Below are 12,480 nucleotides of genomic sequence, written 5' to 3' on the forward strand. Positions count from 1 at the left end.
AATACAAGCATGATCAGTTTCTGGGAGAGTTTTAAATGATCCAACATCATTGTCTTTGGCTGGAAGAAGTTCTTACTTTTGCAGCGTTAATTATATTCATTAATTATATGCCAGACATGTTGCTTATCTAATTACCATGTTCAATTTGTCTATTTGGTTCACTGTCAGAATTATTATATAATATTGTCCATTATACAATCTCTCTGCTAATGAAGTTTTCTATAGAATGCTAATTATGGATTATAGGAAGAAAAACTATAGCCTATGTATTACACTTTAGTCATGCAGACGCTCTTATCCAGAGCAATTAGGGTTAAGTGCCTTGCTCAAGGGAACATCGTCACCTCTGGGATTAGAACCAGCGACCTTTCGGTTACTGGCACAACGCTCTTAACCACTAAGCTACCTGCCGCCCGTTGATTGTTCAAGGTTGTTAATCCACACTGACCATGTCACCTACCGCAGTAGTCTCTTGGACTATAATACCTGGGTTTGGTGAAGTAATGTCAGATCCATAGAGACGGAACGACCAACACGGAGTATACTTTAATAAATCTCTCCTTAGTATGTATCTCTACCTGTTCTGATGTCATGGCCAATACCCTCCACCTGGATGATGGCGTTGGCTATGCCCCGCCCCTGCATGTCCCGGACAACGCCTTTGATCCCACGATGCACCTGTGCATGAAAAGGCCAGAGGTCAAAGATCAACTGACTGTATAATATTAATAATAATAATAATATGGAATGTATCATATATAATATTAATTTGATTATATTGATTGATTTTATTTTGGGTAAAACAAGTTCTACAGTATTTAAGAGTACAAGACACCCAGAGTATGACACATGAAAATATACAAACTAGTATTTTCTATGTGGTCCTTGATATAAATATTTAAATAATATAATATACACATTCAGATATTAGCCTGATAAATCAGAAATATAATACATCCCCAGGGGGCTGTATCTCTCCCCATACAGTCTAGTGCCAGTAGATCCCCAGGGGGCTGTATCTCCCCATACAGTCTAGTGCCAGTAGATCCCCAGGGGGCTGTATCTCTCCCCATACAGTCTAGTGCCAGTAGATCCCCAGGGGGCTGTATCTCTCCCCATACAGTCTAGTGCCAGTAGATCCCCAGGGGGCTGTATCTCTCCCCATACAGTCTAGTGCCAGTAGATCCCCAGGGGGCTGTATCTCTCTCCCATACAGTCTAGTGCCAGTAGATCCCCAGGGGCTGTATCTCTCCCCATACAGTCTAGTGCCAGTAGATCCCCAGGGGGCTGTATCTCTCCCCATACAGTCTAGTGCCAGTAGATCCCCAGGGGGCTGTATCTCTCCCCATACAGTCTAGTGCCAGTAGATCCCCAGGGGGCTGTATCTCTCCCCATACAGTCTAGTGCCAGTAGATCCCCAGGGGGCTGTATCTCTCCCCATACAGTCTAGTGCCAGTAGATCCCCAGGGGGCTGTATCTCTCCCCATACAGTCTAGTGCCAGTAGATCCCCAGGGGGCTGTATCTCTCCCCATGCAGTCTAGTGCCAGTAGATCCCCAGGGGCTGTATCTCTCCCCATACAGTCTAGTGCCAGTAGATCCCCAGGGGGGCTGTATCTCTCCCCATACAGTCTAGTGCCAGTAGATCCCCAGGGGCTGTATCTCTCCCCATACAGTCTAGTGCCAGTAGATCCCCAGGGGGCTGTATCTCTCCCCATACAGTCTAGTGCCAGTAGATCCCCAGGGGCTGTATCTCTCCCCATACAGTCTAGTGCCAGTAGATCCCCAGGGGGCTGTATCTCTCCCCATACAGTCTAGTGCCAGTAGATCCCCAGGGGGCTGTATCTCTCCCCATACAGTCTAGTGCCAGTAGATCCCCAGGGGCTGTATCTCTCCCCATACAGTCTAGTGCCAGTAGATCCCCAGGGGGCTGTATCTCCCCATACAGTCTAGTGCCAGTAGATCCCCCAGGGGGCTGTATCTCTCCCCATACAGTCTAGTGCCAGTAGATCCCCAGGGGGCTGTATCTCTCCCCATACAGTCTAGTGCCAGTAGATCCCCAGGGGGCTGTATCTCTCCCCATACAGTCTAGTGCCAGTAGATCCCCAGGGGGCTGTATCTCTCCCCATACAGTCTAGTGCCAGTAGATCCCCAGGGGCTGTATCTCTCCCCATACAGTCTAGTGCCAGTAGATCCCCAGGGGGCTGTATCTCTCCCCATACAGTCTAGTGCCAGTAGATCCCCAGGGGGCTGTATCTCTCCCCATACAGTCTAGTGCCAGTAGATCCCCAGGGGGCTGTATCTCTCCCATACAGTCTAGTGCCAGTAGATCCCCCAGGGGGCTGTATCTCCCCATACAGTCTAGTGCCAGTAGATCCCCAGGGGGCTGTATCTCTCCCCATACAGTCTAGTGCCAGTAGATCCCCAGGGGGCTGTATCTCTCCCCATACAGTCTAGTGCCAGTAGATCCCCAGGGGGCTGTATCTCTCCCCATACAGTCTAGTGCCAGTAGATCCCCAGGGGGCTGTATCTCTCCCCATACAGTCTAGTGCCAGTAGATCCCCAGGGGCTGTATCTCTCCCCATACAGTCTAGTGCCAGTAGATCCCCAGGGGCTGTATCTCCCCATACAGTCTAGTGCCAGTAGATCCCCAGGGGGCTGTATCTCTCCCCATACAGTCTAGTGCCAGTAGATCCCCAGGGGGCTGTATCTCTCCCCATACAGTCTAGTGCCAGTAGATCCCCAGGGGCTGTATCTCTCCCCATACAGTCTAGTGCCAGTGGATCCCCAGGGGGCTGTATCTCTCCCCATACAGTCTAGTGCCAGTAGATCCCCAGGGGCTGTATCTCTCCCCATACAGTCTAGTGCCAGTAGATCCCCAGGGGCTGTATCTCTCCCCATACAGTCTAGTGCCAGTAGATCCCCAGGGGCTGTATCTCTCCCCATACAGTCTAGTGCCAGTAGATCCCCAGGGGGCTGTATCTCTCCCCATACAGTCTAGTGCCAGTAGATCCCCAGGGGGCTGTATCTCTCCCATACAGTCTAGTGCCAGTAGATCCCCAGGGGGCTGTATCTCTCCCCATACAGTCTAGTGCCAGTAGATCCCCAGGGGGCTGTATCTCTCCCCATACAGTCTAGTGCCAGTAGATCCCCAGGGGGCTGTATCTCTCCCCATACAGTCTAGTGCCAGTAGATCCCCAGGGGGCTGTATCTCTCCCCATACAGTCTAGTGCCAGTAGATCCCCAGGGGCTGTATCTCTCCCCATACAGTCTAGTGCCAGTAGATCCCCAGGGGGCTGTATCTCTCCCCATACAGTCTAGTGCCAGTAGATCCCCAGGGGGCTGTATCTCTCCCCATACAGTCTAGTGCCAGTAGATCCCCAGGGGCTGTATCTCTCCCCATACAGTCTAGTGCCAGTAGATCCCCAGGGGGCTGTATCTCTCCCCATACAGTCTAGTGCCAGTAGATCCCCAGGGGGCTGTATCTCTCCCCATACAGTCTAGTGCCAGTAGATCCCCAGGGGCTGTATCTCTCCCCATACAGTCTAGTGCCAGTAGATCCCCAGGGGGCTGTATCTCTCCCCATACAGTCTAGTGCCAGTAGATCCCCAGGGGGGCTGTATCTCTCCCCATACAGTCTAGTGCCAGTAGATCCCCAGGGGGGCTGTATCTCTCCCATACAGTCTAGTGCCAGTAGATCCCCAGGGGGCTGTATCTCTCCCCATACAGTCTAGTGCCAGTAGATCCCCCAGGGGGCTGTATCTCTCCCCATACAGTCTAGTGCCAGTAGATCCCCAGGGGGCTGTATCTCTCCCCATACAGTCTAGTGCCAGTAGATCCCCAGGGGGCTGTATCTCTCCCCATACAGTCTAGTGCCAGTAGATCCCCAGGGGCTGTATCTCTCCCCATACAGTCTAGTGCCAGTAGATCCCCAGGGGGCTGTATCTCTCCCCATACAGTCTAGTGCCAGTAGATCCCCAGGGGCTGTATCTCTCCCCATACAGTCTAGTGCCAGTAGATCCCCAGGGGGCTGTATCTCTCCCCATACAGTCTAGTGCCAGTAGATCCCCAGGGGGCTGTATCTCTCCCCATACAGTCTAGTGCCAGTAGATCCCCAGGGGGCTGTATCTCTCCCCATACAGTCTAGTGCCAGTAGATCCCCAGGGGGCTGTATCTCTCCCCCATACAGTCTAGTGCCAGTAGATCCCCAGGGGCTGTATCTCTCCCCATACAGTCTAGTGCCAGTAGATCCCCAGGGGGCTGTATCTCTCCCCATACAGTCTAGTGCCAGTAGATCCCCAGGGGCTGTATCTCTCCCCATACAGTCTAGTGCCAGTAGATCCCCAGGGGGCTGTATCTCTCCCCATACAGTCTAGTGCCAGTAGATCCCCAGGGGCTGTATCTCTCCCCATACAGTCTAGTGCCAGTAGATCCCCAGGGGGCTGTATCTCTCCCCATACAGTCTAGTGCCAGTAGATCCCCAGGGGGCTGTATCTCTCCCCATACAGTCTAGTGCCAGTAGATCCCCAGGGGGCTGTATCTCTCCCCATACAGTCTAGTGCCAGTAGATCCCCAGGGGGCTGTATCTCTCCCCATACAGTCTAGTGCCAGTAGATCCCCAGGGGGCTGTATCTCTCCCCATACAGTCTAGTGCCAGTAGATCCCCAGGGGGCTGTATCTCTCCCCATACAGTCTAGTGCCAGTGGATCCTCAGGGGGCTGTATCTCTCCCCATACAGTCTAGTGCCAGTAGATCCCCAGGGGGCTGTATCTCTCCCCATACAGTCTAGTGCCAGTAGATCCCCAGGGGGCTGTATCTCTCCCCATACAGTCTAGTGCCAGTAGATCCCCAGGGGGCTGTATCTCTCCCCATACAGTCTAGTGCCAGTAGATCCCCAGGGGGCTGTATCTCTCCCCCATACAGTCTAGTGCCAGTAGATCCCCAGGGGCTGTATCTCTCCCCATACAGTCTAGTGCCAGTAGATCCCCAGGGGGCTGTATCTCTCCCCATACAGTCTAGTGCCAGTAGATCCCCAGGGGGCTGTATCTCTCCCCATACAGTCTAGTGCCAGTAGATCCCCAGGGGGCTGTATCTCTCCCCATACAGTCTAGTGCCAGTAGATCCTCAGGGGGCTGTATCTCTCCCCATACAGTCTAGTGCCAGTAGATCCTCAGGGGGCTGTATCTCTCCCCATACAGTCTAGTGCCAGTAGATCCCCAGGGGCTGTATCTCTCCCCATACAGTCTAGTGCCAGTAGATCCCCAGGGGGCTGTATCTCTCCCCATACAGTCTAGTGCCAGTAGATCCTCAGGGGCTGTATCTCTCCCCATACAGTCTAGTGCCAGTAGATCCCCAGGGGGCTGTATCTCTCCCCATACAGTCTAGTGCCAGTAGATCCCCAGGGGGCTGTATCTCTCCCCATACAGTCTAGTGCCAGTAGATCCCCAGGGGGCTGTATCTCTCCCCATACAGTCTAGTGCCAGTAGATCCCCAGGGGGCTGTATCTCTCCCCATACAGTCTAGTGACAGTAGATCCCCAGGGGGCTGTATCTCTCCCCATACAGTCTAGTGCCAGTAGATCCCCAGGGGGCTGTATCTCTCCCCATACAGTCTAGTGCCAGTAGATCCCCAGGGGGCTGTATCTCTCCCCATACAGTCTAGTGCCAGTAGATCCCCAGGGGGGCTGTATCTCTCCCCATACAGTCTAGTGCCAGTAGATCCCAGGGGGCTGTATCTCTCCCCATACAGTCTAGTGCCAGTAGATCCCCAGGGGGCTGTATCTCTCCCCATACAGTCTAGTGCCAGTAGATCCCCAGGGGGCTGTATCTCTCCCCATACAGTCTAGTGCCAGTAGATCCCCAGGGGGCTGTATCTCTCCCCATACAGTCTAGTGCCAGTAGATCCCCAGGGGCTGTATCTCTCCCCATACAGTCTAGTGCCAGTGGATCCTCAGGGGGCTGTATCTCTCCCCATACAGTCTAGTGCCAGTAGATCCCCAGGGGGCTGTATCTCTCCCCATACAGTCTAGTGCCAGTAGATCCCCAGGGGGCTGTATCTCTCCCCATACAGTCTAGTGCCAGTGGATCCCCAGGGGGCTGTATCTCTCCCCATACAGTCTAGTGCCAGTAGATCCCCAGGGGGCTGTATCTCTCCCCATACAGTCTAGTGAATAAAGGACTATAGACCACCTATTTCTAAAAACCTGTTTTCGCTTTGTCATTATGGGGTATTTTTGTGTAGATTGATGATTATTATTCTTTTTTTAATCCATTTTAGAATTATGCTGTAACGTAACAACATGTGGAAAAAGTAAAGGGGTCTGAATAGTTTCCGAATGCACTGTATGCATGTGTGTGTGATTTGCAGGGGCTGTGTGTCTCTGTACTCTCTCTGCACTCTGCACCCTCTCTGCACTCTGCACCCTCTCTGTACTCTGCACCCTCTCTGCACTCTGCACCCTCTCTGTACTCTGCACCCTCTCTGTACTCTGCACCCTCTCTGCACTCTGCACCCTCTCTGTACTCTGCATCCTCTCTGCATCCTCTCTGCACTCTGCACCCTCTCTGTACTCTGCACCCTCTCTGTACTCTGCACCCTCTTTGCACTCTGCACTCTCTCTGTACTATGTACTCTGCACTCTCTCTGTACTCTGTACTCTCTCTGCACTACACTCTCTCTATATTCTGTACTCACTCTGCACTCTGTACTCTCTCTGCACTCTGCACTCTCTCTGTACTCTCTGCACTATGCACTATCTCTGTACTCTGTACTCTACACCATCTCTGCACTCTGTACTCTGCACCTTCTCTGCACTATGTACTCTGCACCCTCTCTGCGTTCTGCGCTCTGCACTCTTTCTGTACTATGCGCTCTGCACTCTCTGTGCTCTGTACTCTGCACCCTCTCTGCACTCTGCACCCTCTCTGCACTCTGCACCCTCTCTGCACTCTGTACTCTGCACCCTCTCTGTACTCTGCACCCTCTCTGCACTCTGCACCCTCTCTGCACTCTGCACCCTCTCTGTACTCTGCACCCTCTCTGTACTCTGCACCCTCTCTGTACTCTGCACCCTCTCTGTACTCTGCACCCTCTTTGCACTCTGCACTCTCTCTGTACTATGTACTCTGCACTCTCTCTGTACTGTGCTCTCTCTCTGTACTCTAGACTCTCTCTGTACTCTGCACTCTCGCTGCACTCTGCACCCTCTCTGTACTCTGCACCCTCTTTGCACTCTGCACTCTCTCTGTACTATGTACTCTGCACTCTCTCTGTACTGTGCTCTCTCTCTGTACTCTAGACTTTCTATGTACTCTGCTCTGTCCTCTGCACACTCTCTGTACTCTGCGCTCTCTCTTCACTCTCTATGCACTCTGCACTCTCTCTGTGCTCTCTCTCTGTACTCTAGACTCTCTCTGTACTGTGCTCTCTCTTCACTCTCTATGCACTCTGCACTCTCTCTGTACTCTCTCTGTACTCAGCACTCTGTACCTGCTCCATGAAGACGAGCAGAGATTCCCGGTTGTTTTCCCACTCCTCCGCCAGCTCGCTCTCATGGGGGAATTTGTCACAGCCCACGTACATCGACAGCTCAAAGCAGTTGGTGTGCAAGTAGCTGAAATCATTCATACCTGCCAACACAGCGCACAGACGAGTCATTTATCTGTTGGCCAACTGCCAAATCAAGAGACATCAGCTGATATTTTATTTTCTCAGTCATGTGTTGAAATGAAGAGCTACTCTGGTACTGGTCTGTGGTGGCAGATTGGAGGTTCCACATGTTTTTGTCTTGTTTTCTTTGGTAAGTTTTGCACATTATATTACAACATTACAAAGAAACCCACAGAAAAACATTCAAACAGCCTGTGGCTAAAGTGAATATGCAGATGTGTACACCTCAGACGGATACCTAATATAACTAAGCCCCCTGAGAAGTTAAAAAGGGTAAGCTAAGAAATACTGCTAGAACAGATCAAGCCTAGTCATGAAAGGAATTGAACTGAATTGAATTGAATTGAACTGAAATGAATTGAACTGAATTTAAATGAATTGAACTGAAATGAAATGAATTGAACTGAACTGAACTGAACTGAATTGAAATGAATTGAACTGAATTGAAATGAACTGAAATGAATTTAACGGAATTGAACTGAAATGAAATGAATTGAACTGAATTGAATTGAACTGAACTGAAATTAATTGAACTGAATTGAATTTAACTGAATTGAATTGAATTGAACTGAATGGGAAAACAGCAACACTAACTCCCTGCTGCGGTGTGCCAGGATGCCCCGTTGATGGTGCCATCCTCCTTGGCAAAGTCCTCGGTGTGGCAGACGCGTCGGCTGGCGTCGGTCATCAGGCGGTGGGTGGATGCGTGGAGAAGGCGAGCCAGCGGAAGACATGGTCGTCTGGGGTGGGGGTCTGCTCCCTGGCTACACCCTGGGAACGGGTCCTGTCATAGGGGAAGGTCACCACCAACTCCCCTCCCTGGAGGTTACCACCCAGGACGAACGGGATCTTCTCCATCCAGGAGACCAGGCGCACGCGTCTCTGCTGCTACCTGAGGAGAGGAGACGGAGAAGAGAGAGGAGAGAGGAGAGAGGAGAGAAGGAGGAGAGGGAGGAGAGAGGAGAGAGGAGAGGGAGGAGAGGAGGAAGAGGGAGAGGAGATGGGAGAAGAGGAGAGAGGGGAAGGGAAGGCGGGAGAGGAGGGGAGAGAGGAAGACGAGAAGAGAAGAGAATCGGAGAGGAAAGGAGAGGAGTATCAGCCTCATACAACTTTTAGTCTGACTGTATTGGGCCGCCTGTTACCATGGTTACGGTTGACTGTATTGGGCCACCTGTTACCATGGTTATGGTTGACTGTATTGTGCCACCTGTTAACATGGTTATGGTTGACTGTATTGTGCCACCTGTTACCATGGTTATGGTTGACTGTATTGGGCCACCTGTTACCATGGTTATGGTTGACTGTATTGTGCCACCTGTTAACATGGTTATAGTTGACTGTATTGTGCCACATGTTACCATGGTTATGGTTGACTATATTGTGCCACCTGTTACCATGGTTATGGTTGTCTGTATTGTTCTACCGGTTACCATGGTTATGGTTGACTGTATAATGGCATCTGTTACCATGGTTATGGTTGACTGTATTGTGCAACCTGTTACCATGGTTATGGTTGACTGTATTGTGCCACCTGTTACCATGGTTATGGTTGTCTGTATTGTGCCACCTGTTACCACAGTTATGTTTGACTGTATTGTGCCACCTGTTACCATGGTTATGGTTGTCTGTATTGTGTCACCTGTTACCATGGTTATTGTTGACTGTATTGTGTGACCTGTTACCATGGTTATGAGTGTTTGGGAAACTAACAGGGGGTGTTGGGAAGAGTGAGTGGGGAGGACAGTGAGTTGGTGTCACCTCAATACCATAGGACTTAAAACTGATTAAATGGTATCCTCTGGAAATAATTCCATTGTGTCATGGAATATCAGGGGACAGAAACAGACAAACAAATACATCAAGGTGGTACGTGACTAGTTAGGTATACACTTCATTTGTTTACTCCACTGACATCTGTACAAGGTGCATCTGCGCTCGGACAATAAAAGACTCCAAATAAGTACCATCCCATTGGTATTTATTTACTAAAACGTACTTATTTACTTGGTATTTATTTACACACAGGAACACTTGTGACTTCCGTCTCGCTTCCGCATTGTCTCCGTGCTGCTGTGCTGTTTGTTGCTACTTGGCTACCTGCCAAACTATTCACGTTTTACTTTTAATAAACGTTTAATCAATCTCTGTGTTCAACAAATTTACCAACTTTTTAGTTTTGTCCTCACTCATCTTTTTTCGTTAAACTTTTTCACCCCGGACGTTTTATCCCGAGACAGAAGAGTCATTTTCCTGTGCGTTTAGCTGCCAATTTTACTTTATTTTCCTTTTTCCATCGCAACTTTTTTCCCTTATTCAACTTTTTTCACTCCGGACGCTTTATCTGGAGCATGGTTCGTCAACATCTTCAACAGCCGAAGCTAAGTAGTAACATTAACATGATGTCTTCTAATTGCAGTCGCTGTACTCATAATATACAGGAGAACGATCGCCTTACGGCGAGAATAGCTGTGCTACAAGCCCAGCTTCAGACGCAATCGTTAGGGCAAGGGTAATTTCAGTGTAGGAAAGGAAGAAACAGCGTCTGTGCCACCAGTAAGTACAGACAGTAACGTTAGTATAAATCCCCGCACAGTCCCCCGCAGCCGAACAACTTTCTCATGGCTTCTGGAGGGAAATACTGTTGGAATGCTCAACCGGTGTCGCTCATTCAGCCGACAGAAACCTTCAACCGGTTTTCCCCATTATGTAGCGAGTCGGAGTCTGAGTCTGAGTCTTCTCTTGTCTCTACTCCTCCCGTTACGGGGTCTGAGACGCCGAAGGCTCCCACCATTAGCTCTGACAAATTGAAAACCCTAGTCATTGGCGACTCCATTACCCGCAGTATTAGACTTAAAACGAATCACCCAGCGATCATACACTGTTTACCAGGGGCAGGGCTACCGACGTTAAGGCTAATCTAAAGATGGTGCTGGCTAAAGCTAAAACTGGCGAGTGTAGAGAGTATAGAGATATTGTTATCCACGTCGGCACCAACGATGTTAGGATGAAACAGTCAGAGGTCACCAAGTGCAACATAGCTTCAGCTTGTAAATCAGCTAGAAAGATGTGTCGGCATCGAGTAATTGTCTCTGGCCCCCCTCCCAGTTAGGGGGAAGTGACGAGCTCTACAGCAGAGTCTCAGCACTCAATCGCTGGTTGAAAACTGTTTTCTGCCCTCCCAAAAGATAACATTTGTGGATAATTGGCCCTCTTTCTGGGACTCACCCACAAACAGGACCAAGCCTGACCTGCTGAGGAGTGACGGACTCCATCCTAGCTGGAGGGGTGCTCTCCTCTTATCTACCAACATAGATAGGGCTCCTAACTCCTCTAGCCCCACAGTGAAATAGGGTGCAGGCCAGGCAGCAGGCTGTTAGCCAACCTGCCAGCTTAGTGGAGTCTGCCAATAGCATAGTCAGTGTAGTCAGCTCAGCCATACCCATTGAGACTGTGTCTGTGCCCTCGACCTAGGTTGGGCAAAACTAAACATGGCGGTGTTCACCCCTAGCAATCTTATTAGGATAAAGACCTCCTCCATTCCTGCCATTATTGAAAGAGATCGTGATACCTCACATCTCAAAATAGGGTTACTTAATGTTAGATCCCTCACTTCAAAGGCAGTCATAGTCAATGAACTAATCACTGATCATAATCTTGATGTGATTGGCCTGACTGAAACATGGCTTAAGCCTGATGAATTTGCTGTGTTAAATGAGGCCTCACCTCCTGGTTACACTAGTGACCATATTCCCCGTGCATCCCGCATAGGCGGAGGTGTTGCTAACATTTACGATAGCAAATTTCAATTCTACAAAAAAAAAATGGCGTTTTCATCTTTTGAGCTTCTAGTCATGAAATCTATGCAGCCTACTCAATCACTTTTTATAGCTACTGTTTACAGGCCTCCTGGGCCATATACAGCGTTCCTCTCTGAGTTTCCTGAATTCCTATCAGACCTTGTAGTCATAGCAGATCATATTCTAATTTTTGGTGATTTTAATATTCACATGGAGAAGTCCACAGACCCACTCCAAAAGTCTTTCGGAGCCATCATCGACTCAGTGGGTTTTGTCCAGCATGTCTCTGGACCTACTCACTGCCACAGTCATACTCTGGACCTAGTTTTGTCCCATGGAATAAATGTTGTAGATCTTAATGTTTTTCCACAAAATCCTGGACTATCGGACCACCATTTTATTACGTTTGCAATGCAACAAATAATCTGCTCAGACCCCAACCAAGGAGCATCAAAAGTCGTGCTATAAATTCTCAGACAACACAAAAATTCCTTGATGCCCTTCCAGACTCCTTCTGCCTACCCAAGGACGTCAGAGGACAAAAATCAGTTAACCACTTAACTGAGGAACTCAATTTAACCTTGCGCAATACCCTAGATGCAGTTGCACCCCTAAAAACGAAAAAACATTTGTCATAAGAAACTAGCTCCCTGGTATACAGAAAATACCCGAGCTTTGAAGCAAGCTTCCAGGAAATTGGAACGGAAATGGCGCCACACCAAACTGGAAGTCTTCCGACTAGCTTGGAAAGACAGTACCGTGCAGTACCGAAGAGCCCTCACTGCTGCTCGATCATCCTACTTTTCCAACTTAATCGAGGAAAATAAGAATAATCCAAAATTTCTTTTTGATACTGTTGCAAAGCTAACTAAAAAGCAGCATTCCCAAGAGAGGATGGCTTTCACTTCAGCAGTAATAAATTCATGAACTTCTTTGAGAAAAAGATCATGACCATTAGAAAGCAAATTACGGACTCCTCTTTGAATCTGCGTATTCCTCCAGGGCTTAGCTGTCCTG

At 49.4% G+C, this 12,480-nt stretch overlaps 1 protein-coding gene across 1 annotated transcript in view; it reads right to left on the reverse strand.

Moving 5' to 3' along the window:
* Positions 1-561: 561 nt before the first annotated feature.
* LOC123489628 (inactive carboxypeptidase-like protein X2) overlaps positions 562-12,480 on the reverse strand; it is a 29,162-nt gene continuing 17,243 nt past the window's right edge. The window contains 5 exon segments of the mRNA XM_045220056.1: positions 562-678; positions 7,487-7,626; positions 8,261-8,374; positions 8,377-8,536; positions 8,538-8,558. Of these exon segments, the coding sequence (XP_045075991.1) occupies positions 562-678; positions 7,487-7,626; positions 8,261-8,374; positions 8,377-8,536; positions 8,538-8,558 (552 nt within the window).

This window comes from Coregonus clupeaformis, unplaced genomic scaffold, assembly GCF_020615455.1.
Source record: "Coregonus clupeaformis isolate EN_2021a unplaced genomic scaffold, ASM2061545v1 scaf3083, whole genome shotgun sequence".
Lineage (NCBI taxonomy): Eukaryota > Metazoa > Chordata > Actinopteri > Salmoniformes > Salmonidae > Coregonus > Coregonus clupeaformis.